This window comes from Sceloporus occidentalis, unplaced genomic scaffold, assembly GCF_023333645.1.
Source record: "Sceloporus occidentalis isolate IW3139 unplaced genomic scaffold, rSceOcc1.0.p SCAF_2, whole genome shotgun sequence".
NCBI lineage: Eukaryota > Metazoa > Chordata > Lepidosauria > Squamata > Phrynosomatidae > Sceloporus > Sceloporus occidentalis.
In genome coordinates, this window is record NW_028316982.1 from 102486701 (window position 1) to 102510353 (window position 23653).

Here is a 23653-nt window from a genome sequence, read left to right on the forward strand (position 1 = left end):
AGGGGGAAGTATGGCAGAAACCAAGTAAATAAATAAAGCTGTGTGTCCTGGTATTTCAGGTGGGCATTATAGAGCCTGTAGTCCCAAATCCACTTCTGAGGTCCACAAAGACTCACCTGCCTGTGCTATTTAAAATAACAGCAGCATCCTATACATGTCTGGTGAGAAAAAAATCTCATTGAGTTTAATGGGGCAAACAGCACAGCACTGTTAACCTGACAGAGCAATCTTTTATATGTATACTCAGACATAAGGTCACTGAGTTCAATGAGTCCTACTCTTTAAAAAGCACACATAGTCTTGCAGTATATGGCCCTGCTTTGTATTTATAAGTTGCTTTTAGAAATAAGTACCAGGAAATCCATGAGAAAACATAGCTTAATAGACAGTGACACTTTCAAAATATAAATAAATAAACCCATCCATAGTGCAAAACTTTCCTAAGGAGGAAACTTACCCGTGTTCCACTGCCATGCATAATATCTTCTGGTGTGTTATAAATCTCTGTTTCCATTTGCACTGTCTGCTTCTTCTCATGAGAGACTTTCACCCGCAAAATGCGAAAAAAAGATCCACCTAGATCCAGGGCAATGAAATCTCCTTTCTCTGTTTAAGAAAGATGCAGAATGTCAAGTATCAGGTCACATCAGTCCATAACAAATCTTCATCATTCACAAAACCAAGTTAAGCACAGAGAGAAAGTTGTACTATCAGCGCTCACCTTTTGGCACAGCAAATATATTTGGTCAACCCAAGTGATGGTATTTGACTCATCTTATCTAATCAGGCAAACAAAGATGTGAAACTTTACTTGTTTGAAGACTGAGATTACCCATTAACACAGTCTTTGGAACAGGATAAAAATGATGTGTGTACACAGGACATAGACAAACACTGAAAATCATGGACATGGACATGAGTGCACACATACACTACTACTATTTCTTCTACAACTTTCCATATTTTTACATGTAAGGCTCAGATTCTCACCTCAGATTCTATTCAGATTTTGCATCATTTCTAGAAATGATACCCTTTCTCCCCTAAAGCAGGATAAATTTTCTGTTTTGTTTTGTGTGTGTGTGGGGGGGGGGGGGGGTGTGCCAGTGGAAAGAATGTAAACTTTGGGGATACAGAAATATTTTCCCTTTGGAAATAGATGAAATGCTTTTTAAAACAAAGGTCTGCTCCATGGATGGAGCAAAATACAGCCTTGAGTCACACTCTCCACACACTCCAGAATGCTTTATGTCTGCCCCCGCAAAACCAATTGCCTCCCCAGGCCACCTGTAGGAACAGCAATTCAACCTCTTAAATGGATAACATGGCATGCCATGTGCCATTCAAAATTTTAAAACCCTATTTTTTAAAACTAGAAGTAGACCACTTTGGTTAGTATTTTTAACAGTCCACATGGCCCTTAAAGAGATGCAAGGGCAGAAAACTGGCCTCCAGATCTACTGCTGTTTCCCATCCCTACTTTACTTTCTCAAATGCTATGGAAGTACACATTAGGACAGACTACAGAATTAGAGACAGATACATTATATCATACAACACTCAAATACAAGATGAATTCTATACCTTGCCGAGCCTGCCACCTTTATAAAGTCGCATGGGAAGGGGACCAGGGGCTTTATTGCCTGTGCTGCTAACACACGATAGCAGAGGTCAATATTTTCAATAATGAGTTATATCCATATATTCTGTTTGTCTAAATCTTAAACGTCTGAGGTTATAAAACCATTGGACATTATTGGATTGTTAGACTATTGGATGATAACACCCATCAAATGTTACAGTTTATTTTATTACAAAATTTGTGATTTGATTATTCTGAAACTTGTGGCTTTTCATTTTTACTCACTTCTCAGATATATATGCTTATGCAGCAAAGGGTACAGCACTTTGCAGCTTTCTTTAGTGCAAGGAATAGTCATACAAAATTAAGGTTTTTACACTTTAAAGTTTCATAAACATGCCAAACAGTACAATTTTATATACTCTATTATGGATGAAGCATTTTATTAAAACAGTAAAATAAGTTTGGATTTGATATTATTAATATTATTATTTGTATTCCACTTTTTCACAAAGGAATCAAAGCAGATTCCAATAGTACAAATAAAACATCAAACAATTACAATTTTAAAACCCCAAAACCCCAACCCTCCCCCCAATCATAAAAACAGTAATCAACCCATAAAAAGAGATTAAACATCAAAAAATTTAAAACTGTCCAATAAGAATACACTAAAATTTCGGGCAGATTAGCGCAAGAAATGAGTCTTCCTCTAGAGGAGGGGGCGATAGTGTCAATCAATTTTGATATCAGTATCAATAGAGGGGGAGGCAAGTCTAAGGAATCTAATGGATCCAACCTAGTCTGGGAAGGCCTGTTGCAAGAGATCCGTCTTAATAGCCTTTTTAAAGGCTTCCAAGGTGATAATATGGCGGATCTTGTCCGGCAAGTCGTTCCAGAGACTGGGAGCGGCTGATGAGACGGTCCTCTGGGTCACTGCAGAGAGTTTGAACTTCTTAGGTTGTAGCAGATTCTTCCCAGAGGACCGAAGTGTGCAGGGAGGATTGTATGGAAGTAGGCACTCCCGCAAGTAGTCAGGACCCAAGCCATGTAGGGCTTTAAAGGTTAGAACCAACACCTTGTACCTTGCCCGGAAACTGATATGACATAAGTAATTTCTGTATTTTATTTTTTCCCAATATTCCTGTTTTCTGTGGCCTTTGGTAAGTCACACTCTCTTAGAGGTAGGAAAAGCAACCCCCTCGCCAATGAATCTTGCCAAGGAACCCTTGTGATAGGTTTGCCTTAGGGTCTCCATAAGTTGGAAACTAGTTGAAGACGCACACCAAGTAGAAGAACTAGTTAGAACTGTACTATTTGTTGTTCTCAGAAGACCAAAATTATATACTCCCTGGTCTAATTTGTGTTCTTCATTTATTTCTGAACTTTCATTGAGCTTTAGAACTGGAAAAAGCAGGAAGAATAATAATCAAAATATAAATTGAAATGATCCACAGATTATGACTGACTACATCATTAATACATCCTTGTCTGTCTGTACATTACCAGTTATTCCTCTAAAATCAAGTATTGTTTATCACAACACAAAAATCTGCTGTTGGTTTTTTCTTCCTATTAAGACATCAGCTCTTCTAACTTCAACAAGAATTAAAATATCAGGCACAAAGTGTGGGCTTTTTAAAGGTTTCTTTCTATAATCTTCCACCAAGGTATCTCATCCCTGCAAAATCAACAATGAATTCCTTGCTCTCATCTGTCTTCTTTTCACTCATCTGCTGGATTGTAACCAGTGAAAGAAAATAATAATGGAATCAAGAACATTAGAAGCCTTTCTTATTATGATTGCATCCTACATTATGCTTTCTTATGCAAATTACATTACATTAATAGCCAAAAAAAAAAGCCCTTTGGAACAACCCAAACAAACAAACCAAGCCCCAAAATTAATCAAAACCTCCAACTCTCTAATCATGCTCATTTGTTGAAAGAAAAGCTAAACATGTACCTCTGGATTTGGGAAGCCACATTTCTAAATACACTTGTTCAAAAGGAGCATCATTTTAAAGCCTGCCTGATGCCATCAGCAGCCACTCATATCTAAAAAAGCCCTCTCCTCAACATCATAAAGGACCCTGCAATGGTTTACGGCAATAAACTATTTGTGGCTGACATCATTTCAAGGCTGAACATAATTTTTATAATGCTCTGCAGAAGAAACCAATCAAAATGTCATTGTTCAGTAGAGTATCTCACATTATGACCAGTGTGCAAATAGATATTATCATCATAGCCCATCACTTGTCAAGACTGAGTCATTACCTTAAAAATAAATCAATAAGGGAAAAAAAGGGGGGGATGCTTGAACAGATGGCCTTCTAATTTTTTTTGGAAGTAAATGAGCCCTAAAATATAATTCAAACAAATGATGTACTTCAGAAATGGCTACACTAGTAATCTACAGTAAATTAACATACTATCTGCAAACTGAAACCATTGCCTCAGTTAAGAAAACACTTGAAGAGCATTCGGATGTAAAGATAAAGCATGATTTGGTGTTATGTGCAAGAGCAGGCTTGAGTTACCTATTCTTTCTTCTCCCCCCATTACATGGAGCAATTACTGGTGATACTTCATTTGGTCCTTGTTCATGATATTGATTTGCAAGCAACTATCATTTCATGCATTTATATATAAAACGCTAAACTGAGAATGCCAATTTATCAAAGTTATCCATCCAAAAACATTTGACATTTAAACTATACGATCCCAATGAAGGAAAAGCAATGGCTTAGATCACTATTACTTCTGCCCTTGCTAAAATATCAAGTCACCCCAAAATAGCATGGTGACTGAATCTAAGGTAAAAGATGCAGTGTTTGACACAAATAAGCAATGGATTCTCCTCCAGCACAGTCTAAGAGTTAGTATATTGGATTGCAACTAGGACGACCTTAATTCAAATGTTCACTTGACTATTAAACTCACTGGATAACCCTGTACCACTCATTACCTCTCAGCCCAACCCATTTCATAGGGGTTCTTCCAAAGAAATGAAGAAAGCTGTGGAAAGCTGTGTACACAGCCTGGTGTTCACTGGAAACTTAACTCTTAACATTACCCTGAATTGCAAAGCAAGCGCACCCACTGTGCACCCCAATGTCGCACTCAAAGAGCCCTTCAATCTTTTGAATCCCAGTCTTGAAGCTTTAGCACAGCTATCTTTTATTGTTATGCCTCATGGTTTGACCAAGAAAAGAGCCACTTTAATAACCCTCCTCTCCAGTATGATAATTAACAAATACATTTTCTCCCATTATGGGCCATCAGTGGGTCATTCATGACTTGCCTGTGTCTGGAACTGAGCTTTGTCATTTACAGGGGCAAAGGAGGACAGGCTCTGGCAAATGACAGAGCTTCTAAACAGGTGGCCAACAAAGCTGTTCCAAGTGGTGAGGTGCCTTTTATAACTTGGCCCTCAGAGAGGAGTGAAAGATTCCTCAGTGTCCCATCAGAACCTGTTTCCAAGATGCTTCATGGATGAAGTCATTCACATCCATTCCATCTTTGACTTCATACTGATTACAGAACCATTTGCATGAGCCTTTAACAGACTTCATAGCTGTTATAAGCACCTTTCCATTTCTGGCACCTGAAAAGGAGGACAGAATCCTTGGCAGTGTGATAGAGTGAGGTCTTCCCACCTGACCAAGGTAACCAGAGGCCTGGCCAAGCAGATTAAAAATGGAACCAAAACCTCATAGCAAGAGAGCAGGTGTATAGTAGCCACATGAGCTTCAAAAGTGGTGACAGAACGTCTACTGATCAAGCCCTCCCATAGTCTCCCCAGTATTGGATGACTGCCAATCAAATACACTGAGCTTTATCTAAGCAAGGCACTTGAGCATATAGTGGAAATTCAACCCCAAGGATTTCCATATCATGTTTATTTATTTAGATTATTTATTTAGAGTGTGTGTGTGTGTGTGTGTGTGTGTGTGTGTGTCCTGCTTTTTTTACTACCACAGGGCAGAATTCTGGGTTACTATTATCTCAGCCATGTAAACAGATTACACAAAGCTACTGAACATTTTTCAATACTGTACCTGATTTTAATGTATTTTTGAGCACTGAATTCAGAAAAGACAATAAAACTGTACAGTGCTTTTACAAACTCACTATTTTTTATCAATTCAGTTTTCACTCAGCTTTGATTAAATGTGGATGCTGTTGTTCCAATGCCATTTCTTTTAATGCTTTTGAACAGACCTTTGTGTTTCAGATTAGCAAACTGAAGTGTTTTGGAAGTTTATTAGAATACTTTAACCCCTTTTCTTACTCTTTATAAGATTAGTCACATATTTAAAACACAGAAACAGCAAAACAAGTTGTGGTAAAACTGTACATGATGGAGCAAATCTGGGGCCATTTTTGAATTCAGAATGCCAAACCAACATACATTTTAAAAAAAGTTTTTATGATCCTCAATTTTGCAGGCCTGTCTTAATTTACCTGCAAATTGTAGTTCATTTTTAATTTATTTTAATTTGTTTTCTGTCACCATTTCAGTCACAATACCAATTTTTCTCTAGCCTTTCCTTAGTACTTTCTTTCATTAAACCCGTAAGAATATCCATTTCCATGGATTCATGTAATTTTCTTAACCATTCTTCCCTAGTTGGTATTTGGAATTTTTTGCATAGCTTGGCATAGAGAATCCTAGCAGAGGTGATCATATATAATATAATATGTCCGTATTTCTTTTCTGTTTCTTTATCCAGTTCCAAAGTCATATTTAATAGAAACAATAGCGGGTCAAATGGTCTATCTATATGTAATATCTCCAACACTGAAACCCCTTCCTAAGATTTTTTGTTTGTAATGAATATGGACTTCAAAGTATGATTTATTTATTTTTAAATCCACGTCTCTCCCTCTTCTTTCAATACAAACAATACATGCCTTCCCCAAGAGAACAAGAACTAAAAAATATTTGCCAGTTGCTTCAGTGGGAACTGGATTGCGCTTTGCTCTGTGTGTGTGTGTGTGTGCACGCACTTGCCCAAAACAAGTTTTTATACCTTTTTCCAGCAAACACCGTGGCTTGTTTCTTATGACTGCATTTGTACAAGGACACATTTATGAACACTTTGGTAGTCAACGGACAATGCTTTGCTGGGAGTAATAACATGAGTTTTGTTTTGGTTTAACACACCATGTGCATTAGCAAACAGAATCGGCACATTATCAGATTCCTGCTCCTTACCTGTGCCATCAGGAATGGACCTTACAAACGTAGGAAGCATCTTTACAGTGGCTGTGGGGTTAAAATCCCTGGATAACCCATTCTTCATTTCTCTTCTGAAACGTCCCATAATATCCAGCAGAGTTTCATCAGAAAGTCGCATGGAGTACAAATATTTATCAATCTATAATGGCAGAGGGAAAGAAAAAAGCACAGATTTAACAGCTTGTATGATTTTATGTGAAGGAACTGAATTTTTAAAAAAATCAATTTTAACTTTTTAAACTTACATTCATTATAATAATGATTATAATTATTTACTTGTTTTAAAAATATAATAGTAAACAAACAAAAAATCTTTTAAATTTTGATTTACACTTTGCTCCATCCCAGTGGCTTACATGTGGCAAATATGTTAATCACAGGACTCCCAATTATATAAATTAAAGGCCATCTTGCCCTGTCACACCCTAAATCCAGCCACAGAAAGTTGAACAGAATTAGATGGCTTTACAGTTTTCTAAAATAATTCCCGAATTGAGAAAAAAGCAGCAACCCGAAAATGCTCCTGGTGTACTCTTCCATAGCTGATAAAAGATAAATTTAAGAGGATACTTCCTACTGATCTTCAAGGTCATCATGAAACACAAGGATGGAGATTATCTCCCAAGATCTGCTAATTCCAAATCTGCTGGGGATTAGCAAATCATCAACACCACCTTGAAATGCGCTCAGAAAAGCAACAGACAGATTACACACTGGAACACCAGCAACACATGCTCTCAATAAGCAACTTCTTAACAAGAGGGCACAACATTTTGGTCTAATGGCTAGAGCCAAACATACAGAATTGTCTGGTAGTGACTCTGCAGGGTTTCAGTTACTACACCATTGTTTTTAATTCAAAATGCCAAAGTATAGAACCTGGAGGATTCTGCCAGTACTATGCTCTGCCAGTGAGGTATGGCTCCTTTGCAAGCTTCCACACATGAAAGCATGCTAATGTACTTTGCTCTAAAACTTGTGGAGGTAAAAATCGATAATGCCAAGTACAATTGTAGTTTTGCAGATATAAAAAAAGGATTTTTATTTTTTTAAAAAAATTATTCACCATAGAGCCAGCATGCTACAATAGTTTAAGTGTTGGACTGGGACTCTGGAGACCAGGGTTCAACTCCCCACTCAAATTGAGAAATCCAATGAGTGATCTTGAGCAAGTCACATACTATTAGTCCCAGAGTAAGGCAAGGGCAAACCCCCTCTGAATGAATCTTGCCAAGAAAACTCCATAACAGGGTAAACTTAAGGTCACCATAAATCAGAAATTATTTGAAGGCACACAACAACAAATTCTTATTCACATCATAGGGGTTTTTTTATTCTAATTTTCCTGAAAAGAAAGGAATGGCTTATCAGTTACATAGATTAAGGAATAGAGAGCAGGCTGATTAAATTTGCAGATAATACCAAACTGGGAGGGTTTCTAATTCCACAGAGAATAGGATTAAAATTCAAAATGACAGATTAGACGACTGGGCTAAAGCTAACAAGAAGAATTTCAACAGGGAGAAATGTAAGGTCCTACACCTAGTCAAATAAAATGAAATACACAGATACAGCATGGGAGACACCTGGCTAGACAACAGTTCATGTGAAAGAGATCTTGGAGTCTTAGCAGACCACAAGCTGAAAATGAGTCAGCAGTGTGATTCAGCAGCCAAGAAAGCCAATGCAATTCTTGACTGCATCAACACGAGTAAAGTGTCTAGATCAAAGGAAGTAATAGTACCACTGTATTCTGCTTTGGTCAGGCCTCACCTGGAATAGTGTGTCCAGTTCTGGGTACCTCAATTCAAGAAAGATGTTAACAAGCTGGAATGTGTCCAGAGGAGGGCGACCAAAATGGAAGCCATGCCCTATGAGAAGTGGCTTAGTTTGCTGGGGATGTTTTAGCTGATGAAAAGAAGGTTAAGAGGGGACATGATAGTCATGTTTAAGGGATACCATATCAAAGAGGGAAGAGGCTAGTTTTCCACAGCTCCAGACACTAGGACAAGGAGCAATGGATTCAAACTACAGGAAAAAAGACTCCACCTAAACAATGGAAGCAGAGGATGGTCACAGCTGTTTAACAGTGGAATACGCTGCCTCAGAGTATGGTAGAGTCTCCTTCTTTGGAGGTTTTTAAACAGAGGCTAGATGGACATCTGTTGGGGGTACTTTGAGTAGAGTTCCTGCTTGGCAGGGGGTTGGACTCAATGGTCCCTGTAGTCTCTTCCAACTCTGATTCTAACTCATTCTGTACCTTCTCCAGTATCTGCTGAATAAGAGCAGGATGGGATGAACATTTTGGTCCCATGTCACACCACCATCAGTTTCATCTTGTCCTTGTTATGAAGGCCCCTTGTGTCATTTCTCCTCCCCTTACCAGCTTGTCAGAAACTGGGTACAACACATACCACAGTCCAAGTTTCATCACAGGCTGCAAAGCTTGACCAGAAACTCCATTCACTTCAGAGCCATCTTTAGACACAGAATGGAGAAGAGACACACAGCATCACTCCATTATTGGCAGGTCATGAAACACCCTGAAGGTTGTCTGGGCTGATACAGCTATACATTAGGAGCCTGTCTTTCTGTTCCATCCTGTCAGTGCAGCAATATTCCTACTCATCATACTTCTGGTTTTGTTTCTAGAGCCCAACTCCAATAATGCATTTCCAAATAGGTTAGAGAACAGCATCTCTTGATCTGAATTCGGACACAGCCAACTTGTAACAGCATAAGGACAGTTTGGAAAATTTGTCCACAGCATCCTCTCCAGTAGGGATAGGAAACCTTTGGCTCTCTAAATATTTTAGAATTCAATTCCCAGAACTCCTGGCAGCATAACAAATGGTAAGAGACTGTGGGAAATGTAGTCCAAAATATCCAGAGGGCCACTATTACTCTGCTACATTGCAAATGTTTCCAGTATATAACTGTTGGATCACACATTGAGGCTACCTAGGTTGTCAAGATGGCTTGGATTGGTCCTTTTTAAACAAATGATAATAAACCCAGAATTGTAGAGCTATACTGTGTTTTCTTGCATGCTCTGGAAATTTTTCTCTTCCAATTTAGGAAGGAATTGTGGAAAACTTATGATGCAAATATTTGGAGGCCTTGCTCCTTTTGAAGCCACTGCTCTTAAACAAGACAGTTGGAATCAGTCAAAGCCAAATGAAAGAGGAACAGAAAAACAGTTTCCCCACCCCAGTTGGTCCATCTTGGTACAGTTCAACTTGTGTCCTCCTGTTCCTGTAGCACCAGTTCTATTATTAAGCAGAGTGAAGCAGTTGCCTCAAGTGGCAGCAGTGGCAACTCTCCCAACCTTTCTTTCCAAATGCCCAGTGTCATCCATGTATGTTAGTGGGGCAATGAATGCATGCCAGGTTTTAATTTAACTTCAAATGAGCCATTCATAGTCCTGAATTCTATCTCAGAAATCAGTTCAGCACCTTGAACACTTCTTTTCCAAATGGAAAATTTGGAATGCAGTCACCACCCCAATGAAATGGAAGCCACTATGTGTGACTATGAGCGCCTCCCCCCCCCCACCACCACCATTTCCCTTCATTGGAGAAAACTACACCACTTGTGGCTATATCTCCAATACAGAAATAATGCAGGTTAACACCATTGGCTCAACGCTATGGAGTATTAAATCCCAGAATTCCACAGCAATGAGACATCACAGTTAAAGTGTTATCAAAGTGCATTATTTCTGCAGTGCAGATGCAGCCTTTTACTACATATTCCACCCACAACACTTTCTGTCCTGCATCACTTAAATTAGCCTGCTTCCCTAGAGGCAACAGAGGACACTGTCCCATTGCCATGTTGAAGGTTTGTTTCTGCATGTGCAATAGATAAGGGGACTCCATCTTGTCCTTTCTGACAAGCATCAAAACATCTTGCATTGACTCTGGGCTTTGTTAACCCACAAACTGGTTTTGTTGTGTGCCTTCAAATCATTTTCAACTCACGAGGTTTTCTGGGGCTGAAAGTATGTGACTCGCCCAAGGTCAGCCAGTGTGTTTCCAAGGCCAAACTGGGAAGTGAATGATAGTCTCTTGAGTCAATGTCCAATGCTCAAACCACTACACCATGAAGGCTTTCTAATCCAAAGTAGGGGAAGGCTCAAAACACACTGCAGAAATAATCCAGTCTGAGACGGCTTTAATCAGCCCTGGCTCAGTGCTAGGGAATCCTGAGAATTGTAGTTTATTGTGGCACCAGGACTCTCTGACAGAGAAGGCTAAATGTCTCACAAAACTAGTTCCCAAAACTCTCTAGCGTTGAGCCAGGGCAGTTAAAACAGTCTCAAATAGGATTATTTCTGCAGTGTGGTTTGGACCCAAGGCTGATGGAACTTCAAGCAGCACACACCATTCATTTTATCTAACGGAAAGGGGGGTCCGGACCCCAAGAACCCCCCCTTGGCTACGTCCCTGCACACAGATGTTCCTCATACCAAACACACCAAGAGTGGGCATCACACACATGTGTTCATCCATTCTGGAACCCTGCGTCAATCTGCACATCTCCTGAAGTACTCACACTGTTTAAAGCTTCCCTAAAAAATTAAACTCCAAACAGAACTAGAGCTTTAAATTGTATGATGGGTTAATGTATATCACATCAGGATATGCGCCAGTCAGCAGTTATACTAGTAGGCTATGATATCCAGTGTGGCTCAGCCACTAAAAGGTGATGAGAGACACATTTTACAAGTGGGATTATTGCTGTTATTTGCTGTCAGATGTGGAGAGCCAAAAATCATGGGGTCATGAGCTCTGTTTCTCTTTTAGAAAAGAATGTTCTCTTGTCAAGCACAGCTCAGTTTGTTCCTCTAGTTTTATTAGGTCAGCCTTTTACCTTAGCCCAACTTCATCAGCATCTTGCATTTGCTTTCCATGGCCATGATCCAGAGGACCACAACTGGCACAAGTAGCATGAAGTCCCGTCCCACTTCATCATCCTGTTTATAGTCAGACTAGCACATAATCACCAAACCATTACTATCCACTAAAAAACAACAAAGAAACAATACTTCATTGAAAGAGAAAAACATAGCATGTATTCCAGCTGTTTGCAACTGCTTTTTTTTTTACATACATGGTTTAATGCCCTGAGTTTGTGCCCTGAACTGTAATCTAAGATCCCCAGTACAACTTGCAAATGATATAAATAAATCATAACAATAAATATACTTCATGTATTTATGTATGTACCTCATTTATACCATACTTTTCTATTGTGGACTTCAAGACTATCTGCCATGCAGGCACTAGACCCAGAGTTGCTTCACTTCAGTAATACTGCTTGCTGCATCAAGTGTTTTCAGAATACTCTGAGACACAGCAAAAACCAAACCAATAAAAGGCTTAAAATCAACAAATCTAAAAACCCTAGTAAAATTAGAAGAGTTTCATCTGGCCCCAAAAGATAAGCAGCTCAGTGCCACAAAGCAAACCATCCTGATAAAAGAATTCCAGAACCATGGAGTGGCCACAGATAAGGTTCTCCAGTTACTATCTACCTGATCTCTGGAGAGCTAGAGACTCCAAGATGGTCCTACATCAGAATATAATGCATAAGCAGGCTCATGTGAGAGAAGATACACCTACAGCTATGGCTCCCAAACTTTAGTCCTTCAGGTGTCTTGGACTTCAGAAGTCCCAGCCAGCTTGGCCAACAGTGAGGATTCTGGGAGCTGAAGTCCAAAACATCAGGAAGACCAAAGTATGGGAATCACTGTCCTACAAAATAGCTCCTAAGCTATTCACGGCTTTAATAGTTCATGTCAGGACCTTGAATTGTGCTCAGAAACAGACAAGGAGAAATTGTAACTATTTTAACATTGGGGTAGTATGTTGCTTTTGTCCCATCTCACACAGTGGTCTAACTACAACTGTTCTCATATTTAAATGGTTGGTCTTATGTTCTTGGAAGGACGATTCATGTCTTTGCACATTTTGTTAAAAAATGTACACTACACAGAGTGTTTACTTTTAAAGAAGTAGCAGTGGCCATCATTATGACTGGCAGAAAGGTGAAGTTGTACCTGAAGAGTCAGAATCCCTTTCTTAACACTTTGTACAGGCACCCATTGCAGCTTTGATGGGATCCCTGTTAGAAAAGGACTAGCCACTTGATGACTTGAAGGCACATTTGTCTAACATCACAACGCTGTCCCTAAAATGCAGTATTTTACTTTTTCCGACAGAAATGTAGCATGTGGCAGATATTCCAGCATCTACCCTATCTCAGACTTCCAATCTGACTTGCTGGCATTTATCATGGAAAATTTGCCAACTGTGCCTAATATACAGACCTAAACCTAGACTTAATCTGGGCCAAAGGGGATACAATGGAGTTTTGATGCAGCTGGCAGCATATAACCTTTTGCTCAGTGGCCAGTAGTTAAATCCATGACCTGTATCTAACCTCTGTTTTGCCTAATAAACTCTCATTAACCTGATATATATATATTTTTAAAAGGCATTAACATTAATATTTGCACTAAGCAGAGGCACCACTATCATCACTTAGCTCAGAACTCCTCAATCCATGATAGGCCTGCAGATTGTATTGCAAAGGTCATAATTTCAGGCTATAGTATAGAATCCATTTGACTGTTTTTCAGTTCAATAAACAGGCAGATACAGGGGTTTTTTTTCCTATGAAGACATCTTCAGGGATTGTTAATACAGCTGGAAATTTTGGTTCATGTCAGTAAGAATCTACCAAAACTGAAGCCTTGAACAATATAGTTGTTAATAATAATAATAATAATAATAATAATAGCACATATCTTTTTATAAATCATCCAGGGACACCAAGGAGAAAGGCAATGGCATCTACCACAACTGTTTGTTTTGCTCTGAGAATAAAAGTGGAAGATTAGCAGGGTAGGAAAAGTCCCCAATGCTGAATTTCCCAGAAATTTTATGCAGGTACCTAAGAATTGGGAATATTTGTGCATCAAAATTTGTCTCCTTTCAAAAATTAAGTGGTCTCAGAAGGTGCATGTTTATGCTGATGTTCAATAAAAATAATTAAAAAAATAATAATTAAGTGGTCTGGCACACATCTGGAAGCTAACCCAACAGTGCCTTATCTCACAGTAAAGCAAGGGTAGAAAATCTTTGCCCTCCCAGATATTGATGAACTATGAGTCCCATCATGCCTTACCACTATCTAGGCCAGCAAGGACTGATATGAATTTGAGAACCACATGAGGGGAGGCACATGTAGTGTGCCAATATACTGAATGGCAAACATACTATGTTTGTAAATAAGTCTACACATGTTACAAATACTCAAAAATGTGTAGACCTCCAATCAACCCATACATTGCTCTACAAAGCATTCACCGCACTCCTATGGCCTGAAAAGAGGCTGGAAGGTAGAATGCAAACTCTCTCCAACTTTGCATAATTGTGTGTTATTGGACTGTATCCATAACATACAATTATAGCACTCTGATACCACTCTAGCAGTCATGTATCCATCCCATGGGATTTACAGTTTAGTGAGGTACTTTGAATTATCTGCTATAGGTTAGTGTATTACAATACAGATCTTAATTCTAATCTGCACTGCAGAAATAATGCAGTTTGACACTACTTTAACTGTCATGTCTCAATGCTATGGAATCCTGGAATTTGTCATCTCTTGTAGCACCAGAGCTCTCTGACAAAGGCTAAATATCTTACAAAACTACAAATCCCAGAATACCATAGCATTAAGCCATTGTAGTTAAAGTGGGGTCAAACTGCATTATTTCTGCAGTGCAGATTAGAGCTAGGCAGATAATTCTAGGCACTTCATAAAATGCAAATCCCAGGATACCACTGTACTACACAGTGGCAGGTGGAGATGTCTCATCCACAGGGTTGCCATGAGTCAAGGAGGACTCAGAGTCACTTAACAACAACAGGCTTGTCCAGGAGATTCAACTACACAAACTAAATAAGGCAATGGCTTGGCATCTTCTACAGACAAGAGTAAAAGAGCTGAAGCCTGAAGAGTATTGAATTACCTCCTGTATCATTTACCATGTGATCTTACACAGCCTGAATGCCGGGTGAAATCCAACACTGCATCTGGCTGAATACAGCCAAGAAATGTTAAGTAGTCACCATCTAAATATTTATTTTTATTTCTATTTTTTGCCTAACCACATGGAATTATACTTTGGGAACAGATAGCTATGGATAAGAGACTAAAAAGAACAACTGAGATACAGAAGGTTGTAGAAAAAGAGTAGCAATGTTGGTATTCCATATTTACAAGTGTAGAGTTTCACTCGCCCTGTGGTTTCTACACATACTTTCCCAGAAGCAAGACCCACTGGACACCTGGGGACTTACTGCTGGGGCAAAGAAATAGAATTGCTCTACATCAGAGATGGGAATCACGTGGCCCTCAATATGTTGTTCTACTGAAACTCCCATCAGCCCCAGTCAGCATATCCAATGCATAACACAACACAACTCTACACCGCTACAAACCTAAACATACTTGCTTGGGAGTAAATCCCACTAAACTTAACTGTGCTTATTTATTTCTCAGTAATGTGGTGTACTGGTTTCAGGGTTAGAGACCAGGGTTTCAATTCCCACTCAGCTATGGAAACTCACTGGGTGACTTTGTAGACGTCACACACTTTCAGACCCAGAAAACCCTGTGCCTTAGAGTGACCATAAATCATAAGCGACTTGAAGGCACACAACATCAACAATATCAGAGTGTACAGCCCTTCATAAAACCTGAACTCAACATTTTTAGGGCTGTATAGGTCATACTCACCACTTTTAAATTGTGACCAATAATGTATTAGTAATCAGTGGAGCTGTTGTAATAATGGAGTTGTATTCTCTCTAATAATAATGCTGTATTGCTACAATAAATTACCAAATGTATTGTGAGTGAAGCTTTTGTGGGTCAGATCAGATCATACATGCTCCAAGTGTCATCATTCATATTTAACTTGAACCTGAGTGAACCTTGAACCTCAACCAAAGAAACCCACTGGGTGACCTTAGGCAAGTCATACTCTCTCAGCCTCAGCGGAAGGCAATGGCAAAAACCCCTCTGAACAAACCTTGCCAAGAACACCTGTGATAGGCACACCTTAGGGTCATTAAAAGTTGGAAATGAATTGAGGGCACACAACGACAACAATGATGCATATAAAAGACTAGACTCCAACAACATCAGCTAAAAAGGTACCAATTTAAACCTCATCTCAGCCCAAAACACACAAGACTCAGGCAGGGCTGGCCCAAGATGCTTAACTGCCTGAGATATACATAATGAAATAGCACATACACGCGCACACACCAAACACAAGGGGAATATTACTCTGAGCCAATTATGTTATTCTGGCATTTGAGACAGAAACATTTCACTCCATTCCTGTAAGTTTAAGGAAAAACATTAAAAATTCTGAAGAATTTACTCCTTTTTCATTACTCAAAATCTGCTACCTGAGCCAGTTACCTCATTTGCCCAAAGGTAGGGCTGACCCTTGCAAAGAGCCTGAGGCAAGTCACTATCTTTCAACTTAGACTCTCACATAGAATATGGGGAGAATACCAGCGGCCTACATCACAGAGCTGATGTGACAATCTCTGAGACAATGTGCAGAATGGCGGAAGTGCAATATATATATATATATATATATATATATATATATACCAGAAATGATAAATATTATTACTTATGAAATCCCAAAGAGTTACCATAGCACCGTGGTGATTTTAATGCAAAGCCCAGCTTCAGCTACCTAGATCAAATCATGCAGATCTGCATCATCTAGTTTCTATCTGAGTCTCAGTTGTCTATAATCACTTAGGAAAGCTTAAGGGAATGGGTGTGGGTGAGCTTGCAGCTCAGCAGGGGATGAATTAGAAGGCCTTTTGGATCTTTTCAGCATCATAATTCTATTATTAACTCATCTCCATACACTTCTTCAGTATGCCCACTTCCTAGCCCCAGTCCCATCTTTCTGAATCTATTACTCTGAAAATATAACTGCCGTTTTGGATAAATTCTAATCATTGACAGATCAAACAATCCCTCTAATTTTTAAAAGTGTACTTAGGAAGCAGCACAGGGATTCAATCTCCTTCCCCCCAAAAAATCAACTGAATGGACTGTTGCTGTTGTTGTGTGTTTTCTGACTCCATCAGAGGGTTTTCTTGGCAAGATTTGCTCCAGGGGCAGGGGTTTTTCTTTTGCCTGCCTTTGACTTCCCGCAAGTAACCCAGTAGTTTTCATGGCCAAGTGGGGATTCAAACCGTGCTCTCCAGAGTTATAGTCCAGCCCCCAAACCACAACACCATGTTGGCTATGTTTAATGGGCTGCCATCCAGCACGTAACAACCATACCCTGGGGGTTATATCAAACTGCTATATATAAACAGGTTTGTAGAAGCAACATTCATTTTGAACAGATGCAGTTTTGCTGCTGTCTGGGAAACTCCATCAACAAAATTTAACATGTTACCAAATGGAAGTCTAAGCAAGCCCAGACTCCAGTCACATTAATCTATGTTGCTTGTATGCCATGCACTTTGTATATGGGAGTGAAATACTGGAGAAACTGATCATACACAAAGGAAAGGGAATATATGGCTTCCAGATGTTTTTTGGACTGAAACGGCAATTAGCCCTAGCCTGCACAGCCAGTGGCAAGGGATAATGGGAACTGCAGTTCAACATCTGGAGGGCCACAAGCCCAATCCTGTCATTGTGGCCACAGCTAAATCAACTGTGAATGTACATGGCCACTTCCTCCAGCAACATCCTCCCTTGCAATGCAACATTTTACAATGTCACAGTGCAATGGGAGGGGTCAGTGCTGCCACCACAGTTCTTCTTTAAACCCACACTCCTTAAGAGGCTTACGCCAGCTACAAAAGCAAACAGCAAAAAGATGTAAACCACTGATGGTTTCTTCACGTTAGCCAGAGCAGACCTAGGTACAAATGAATTCCTCTTGAACTCTCAGGAGGATGAGTGAAACAGGAATTGTAGTAAAACAACAACTAGAGGGCTAAATGTTCTGCATTCTTGTTTTGGCCACTAAAATACCATCTTTCTTTGTGTGTGTGTGTGTGTGTGTGTGTGTGTGTGTGTGTGTGTGTATACATATACATACACATACATACATATATATATCCCCCCCAAATGCCTCTAGGAAGTGTATGGGGGCATTTTCACCACTTATGAGTTTCCAAAAAGCCTCACTGGGCATAAATTGGCCAGAAAATCTGCAAAATGTGGTTAAAATGTACTGCATGCTTCTTAATTGACATTTTGAAGCAACTCAGAGCAAAAAGAATTCAAACAAATTTTGCATAGTTTGATTTTGATTCCAAATGTGAAGGAATCACCCCCAGACCCTATAGAGTACATTTAGAGCAAAAACAAGTTTTATATCTATATCTATACCTATATCTATAGCTATATTTGATGAGGGAACACAAAAATGGCCCAGGAACACAGCTCATGGCCCATGTGCTGCACTTTACTCACTCCTAATTTAAACAAATCATTAGGCCACTTTATATATAGCACAATGAAATAAATCCCAAAGTTACAACCACATAGTACTAGCAGCTACAATGACTGAGGAACGAAGCCAAGTTTTTAAAAGATGTGTTAAAATTCCCGCACTTTGGAAATATTCATACTTGAAAACTTCTACATAACAGAGTTTTTGTAACTACTACATATGTGAATTTAACAACAAGACAGGCTTTTTTTAAAGTTAGCTTTTAAGTATGAGGTGAGGGTCATCTTCATTTTCAACAACTGTAGCTCACCAGTTCTTTGGCCTTAGAAAAACCCAGATTTCATTGTTCAAGAAATTATCTCGTGGAATATTTTGACTTTGCCAATGCCTCAATTCCACCTTACTTCAGCTTTTTAGGAGGGCTGACTTTAATAAATGTAAAATACTGCTTATGTTTTATGTTTTCAAAAATAAAAGCACAATGCAAGTGTCTCACAATGTGATGCATATTTGTTTGATTATCACAGCACAATGTGCATTTACATGCACTGTTTAATAACACATTCATGGGATGTGATCATTATACTGTATTTATTCTTCTGCAAAAGAAAATCCTGACTAATTCAAACTGTTGTTATCAAAATAAACCTTACCTGGGCATTCTGTACAGCCTTATCTTGAGAAAGAGGCCACACTAGCACACCCAAGATTTTCTGCTGCTCCCAAATATTTTACCAAAAACTTCATGAACCTTTTATATGTTTAACACATCCATTTTCCTATCTTTTGTAAGGCAGGTGAATGTGAAAGCCAGTTCATAAGATTCTGAGTATAAAGTGCAACAACAACAGCATGATGTGAATAGCAAACTTTCTTATCCAGAATCTTAAAGCATTAAGGGAGTGACCCAACATCAGCCAACACGATAAGCAAGTAGGCCCTAAGCTATTCTTCTTCCACTAACAGGAAGCAACATTGCTTGCTTCTTTCTCCATCTCTCTCACTCACCATACCAACAGAACCATGTATGACTATCACAGTCAGATAACCAAGGGCTGGTTATCATGTGGCTCTTCCACAACCTCTTTCCAGGAGAATGACAAAAGATCATCGAGATGCCATACATGCCTATCCTCCTCAGAAATTCCTTTGGAAAGGAAACATCACTCCTTACATGAAAGCAAGTACAGTGGGCTGGGGTTTAATCCCAGGATCCTCATGGATAACAAAATCTGTGGATGCTCAAGTCCCAATCAATACAATGGCATAATAAAATGGTATCCTTTATAGAAAATGTCAAAATCCAGGTATGCTTTTGGGAATTTATATAATTTTAAAATATTTTTTCAAGCCGTGGATGCTTGAATCCATGGATTATAAAATATTCCTGGATACAGAGGGCTGACTGTAATCAATTTAAAAATGGTGTTTATGTTTGTATGACATAACCGCTTTATATTTTGTTTTCAAAAATAAAAGCACAACACAAGTCTCTCATATATTTGTTTTAACATCACAGCACAATGTGTATTTACATGCAGTGTTTAACCACACTTAACATATTCACGATATGTGGACATTAGATTTATTCTTTTGCAAAAGAAAATCCTGGTTAATCACTATTACCCAAATAAATTAAGCAAATTATGCAGGTTTGTTGTTGGATCTCACTGCATGATTTGGAAGATTTATTTTGAACCTGTATTTGTTGTTTTGTAGAATTTTAGATAGTCTAACAGGTTCTACATGATGGCAGGAGATGCATAAATGAGATGTTGCAGGAGTGAATAGATGGGGAATCAGAAAGAGGAACATACAGACTCCAAATATCAAAGTCCATTAAAAACCACACTGGCAAAAACATATGAAATATATTTCATAGGGAAGAAAATGAAATGTTTTGAATCTACTTTATTTAAATTGCTTTTTTAAAAGGCAACAGCACAGCAATTAGAATAAAACGTCCAAAACAGGCATTTATTCACAGGTATGAAAAACAGAAAAGGATCTTGAAATAAATTATAAAAGACTAATTGCAAGGGGTTATACCCAATATTATTAACACTGTAATCCTACATGCAAACATCTGGAAGTAAGTCCCATGTTACTCAGTGGAGTTTCCTTCTAAGCAGAGATACACAAAATTGCATTGTGATTTGCTTTTGACGTTAATCAGATCTGTCTTAATCTACAACTCATTCTGAAAATATGGAATCACTAACATTTGACAACGTAAAAAGACGTTTATCTTCCTTGCCATTCCTATTAAAATATTGTATCTGAAAAATCTGTTCATTTGCTTTGTCTACAAAGGTGAGAAAAATCAGCGTATTTTGGCTGACTAACTGGCAATAGGCCTAAAACACATACAGCTTACCTTGATGGAAACAGGGTATTCCTCCCAAATATTAAGGGTTGTGATCTTAGGAGACCTCCAGGGCAAAATGCGGCCAGAGTGAATACAATGAGCACAGCTATATATGATATCCTGTTTTATCACATTTTATTTCGATATTAATAGAACAATTCACACCAGCAGCCCAATTTGCTGGGCTTAGCTGTCACCAGTTCAGTTTATGGGGCCTCATTCTGTCTTGCCACTTCAATCCACAAAAATGCAATATTTTTATTAACCAACCGAAATGCCCAAAATACAATCACAAAATCTTCCAAAGCTCTACTGGCTTCTTAAGGCAAAAGATGTTTTTCAAAAATTATACAGGAGAAGTAAAGTGGTAGATTCACAGGCCCACATTTTGTATCAGATGTTGTACCAACAAAGGTATCACTCTTTTGTGGATTTTGTATTTTGCTGCCCCTGAATGTATTTGTGATCTCAGTGTTATCATTAGCAAACCCAACAGTGTAGCCTCCAGTTAAGCATCCAACACCTCATGTAATGACAAAGAAAAAATGCAGAGGGTGGATCTGGCAACAAAATTCCAGGTGTATTTTTATGCTCTGCTGTTGGCATTTGACATGCTAGGAGACAGAGGGCCTGAACAGGCAGGCCAAAATAAAGCTGCTTCGGGTCACTTTGGGGGTATGCTGTTTAAATGCTGCATGCGTCCTAAGAGTCTGGAAGCCACGCCAAAACCACACTCCATGGAGCCGAGCTTTGGCACAGCTTCTGGACTCTTAAGATGCGTGTGTCATTTAAACAGCATACCTCCAAAGTGACCCGAAGCAGCTTTATTTTGGCCTGCCTGTTCAGGCCCAGACTCCTCATTTCTGGAGAATTAGGTTTGAGCATTGGACCATGGCTCTAGAGATCAGGGTTCGGATCCCCACTTGAGCATTAAAAAAAAAAGCAGTAGGTGACCTTGGGCAAGTTGTACTCTCTCAGCCTCAGAGGATGGCAATGACAAACCCCTCTGAAAAAAACTGTCAAGAAAATCCTATGACAGGGTTGCCAGAAGTCCAAAATGACTTGGAGGCACACCATCACCACAACAAGCATTACCACATCTTAAAACAGGCACAGGCCCAACTCAAAAGGCCTTAGATCCTCAAGTTCATAAAGCCATGCTGACCATTTGCCCGTCACTCACTACTCACTAGGCAAGACCAAGCCGTTTATAGTAACAGCCCTGGATGGGGCGGAGGAAACCATGATGACAACCATGTTGTGTTACTCATCGCCACTGTGACATCTACATCCTCTTTCAAGGACACTGCAGCGCCTAAAGAACACCCAATTCTGAATGATCGGCCTCCTTTGGCTTTGGCATTGAAAACCTTCCCCACCAAGGAAAAGGTTAATAAGAACAGCAACAAGCCATTGCATCCCCTGAATATTCTGGGTCCTAAGGAAAGCCACACTATATATGCAATATGGCCACTTTTTTCCCAGAGAAGATATGCAATATGGACATATTTTTTGCCAGAGAATATATGCATTTTTTTTTGCCCAAGAATACATGTAATATGGACATTTTTTTGCCAGAGAATGTATGCAATGACTATTTTTGCCATAGAATATATGCAACATGGACATATTTTTTGCCATAGAATAAATGCAATGACTATTTTTGCCATAGAACACACATAATATGGACTGTTTTGGCACAGAATACATGCAGTATGGACATCTTTTTGGCCACTGAACATATGCATTTTTTTGCCATGGAATACACGCAATATGGACTTGTTTTGCCAGAGAATACATGCAATATGGACATATTTTTAACCACAAAATATATGCAACATGAACATTTTTGTGCCACAAAATATCTTCAATATGGACACGCTGTTGTTGTTGTTTTGCCACAGAACCTATGCAATGAATTTTTGCTTGCCACAGAATATATGCAATAGGGATATATATATATATATATATATATATACATACATATATATATATATAGCCACAGAATACATGCAATGGCTTTCTTTGCCACAGAATATATGCAATGTGCACATATTTTTCTGCCACACAATATATGCAACATGGATCCTTTTTTTAACCACAGAATACATACAATATGGGCATTTATTTTATTTTATTTTCCCCCAGATCCTTACATCAGAGCAGAGAGCTCTGGGCAAGGCAAGGCCTGAAAGAAGGAGCTGGGTCTTACCTTCTTGACCTGATCATCCTTTAATTCGGTGAAGTAATAGGCCAAAAGCTGGGCAGCTATCATCCTGTCTGGTGCAAGAAAGAGGAGGATGCCTCTCAGGGAAAGGTGCGGACCAACCCAAACGACGCTGATCCTTGGAAAGGAGGAGGAAGGTGCAATGCAAAGCCTTGGCTCGCCACCTTTTCCTTTCCTCTTGCAAGCGACCCAGATCTTGGAGATTCTGGCTCCAGGAACAAGGCAAGGCAAAGAGGAGATGATGGTGATGATGCCAGCCTCCTCTTCCCTCCTCCACGCGATGCTGACCCACTGGAAAACCTGCCCACTTCCTGCCAGGCGATTGGCTGCTCAGAGGAAAGCCCAGGCGCCTTTTTGGGATGATTGGGGGGAGCCAGCTCTTTCCCTGATGGAGGAGCAGCCCAGTCTGCCTCCCTCTCAGGGCCAGGAAAAGGAGGAGGAGGAGGCCTGGAGGAGGAGGAGGAGGAGGAGGTCCCTCTCTGGCCAGCCCAGCAAGGCAGGCATCCAGGCACGTCCCCCACGTACAGCCCCCCCCCAGCGCCTTCAGGGTCACCCCTAGACCAAAAGAGACCCTCCAGTGGCACACTCTCTCAGCCTCAGGGGAAGGCCATGGCAATAGCAATACCAAGTACATTTCTATACACACCTTTATGGCAAACCTCCCCTGAACAACAACAACAACCCATAATAGGGTTGCCAGA

At 39.5% G+C, this 23653-nt stretch overlaps 1 protein-coding gene across 1 annotated transcript in view; it reads right to left on the bottom strand.

The window, feature by feature from the left end:
* LOC149318792 (hexokinase-1-like) overlaps window positions 1–23316 on the bottom strand; it is a 57839-nt gene extending 34523 nt beyond the window's left edge. Inside the window, exons 1-3 of the mRNA XM_089510468.1 lie at window positions 22938–23316; window positions 6807–6969; window positions 458–606 (exon numbers count right to left, since the gene is read on the bottom strand). Of these exons, the coding sequence (XP_089366594.1) occupies window positions 458–606; window positions 6807–6969; window positions 22938–23000 (375 nt within the window). The 5' untranslated portion in view covers window positions 23001–23316. The remainder of the gene's footprint in view (window positions 1–457; window positions 607–6806; window positions 6970–22937) is intronic.
* Window positions 23317–23653: the final 337 nt, after the last annotated feature.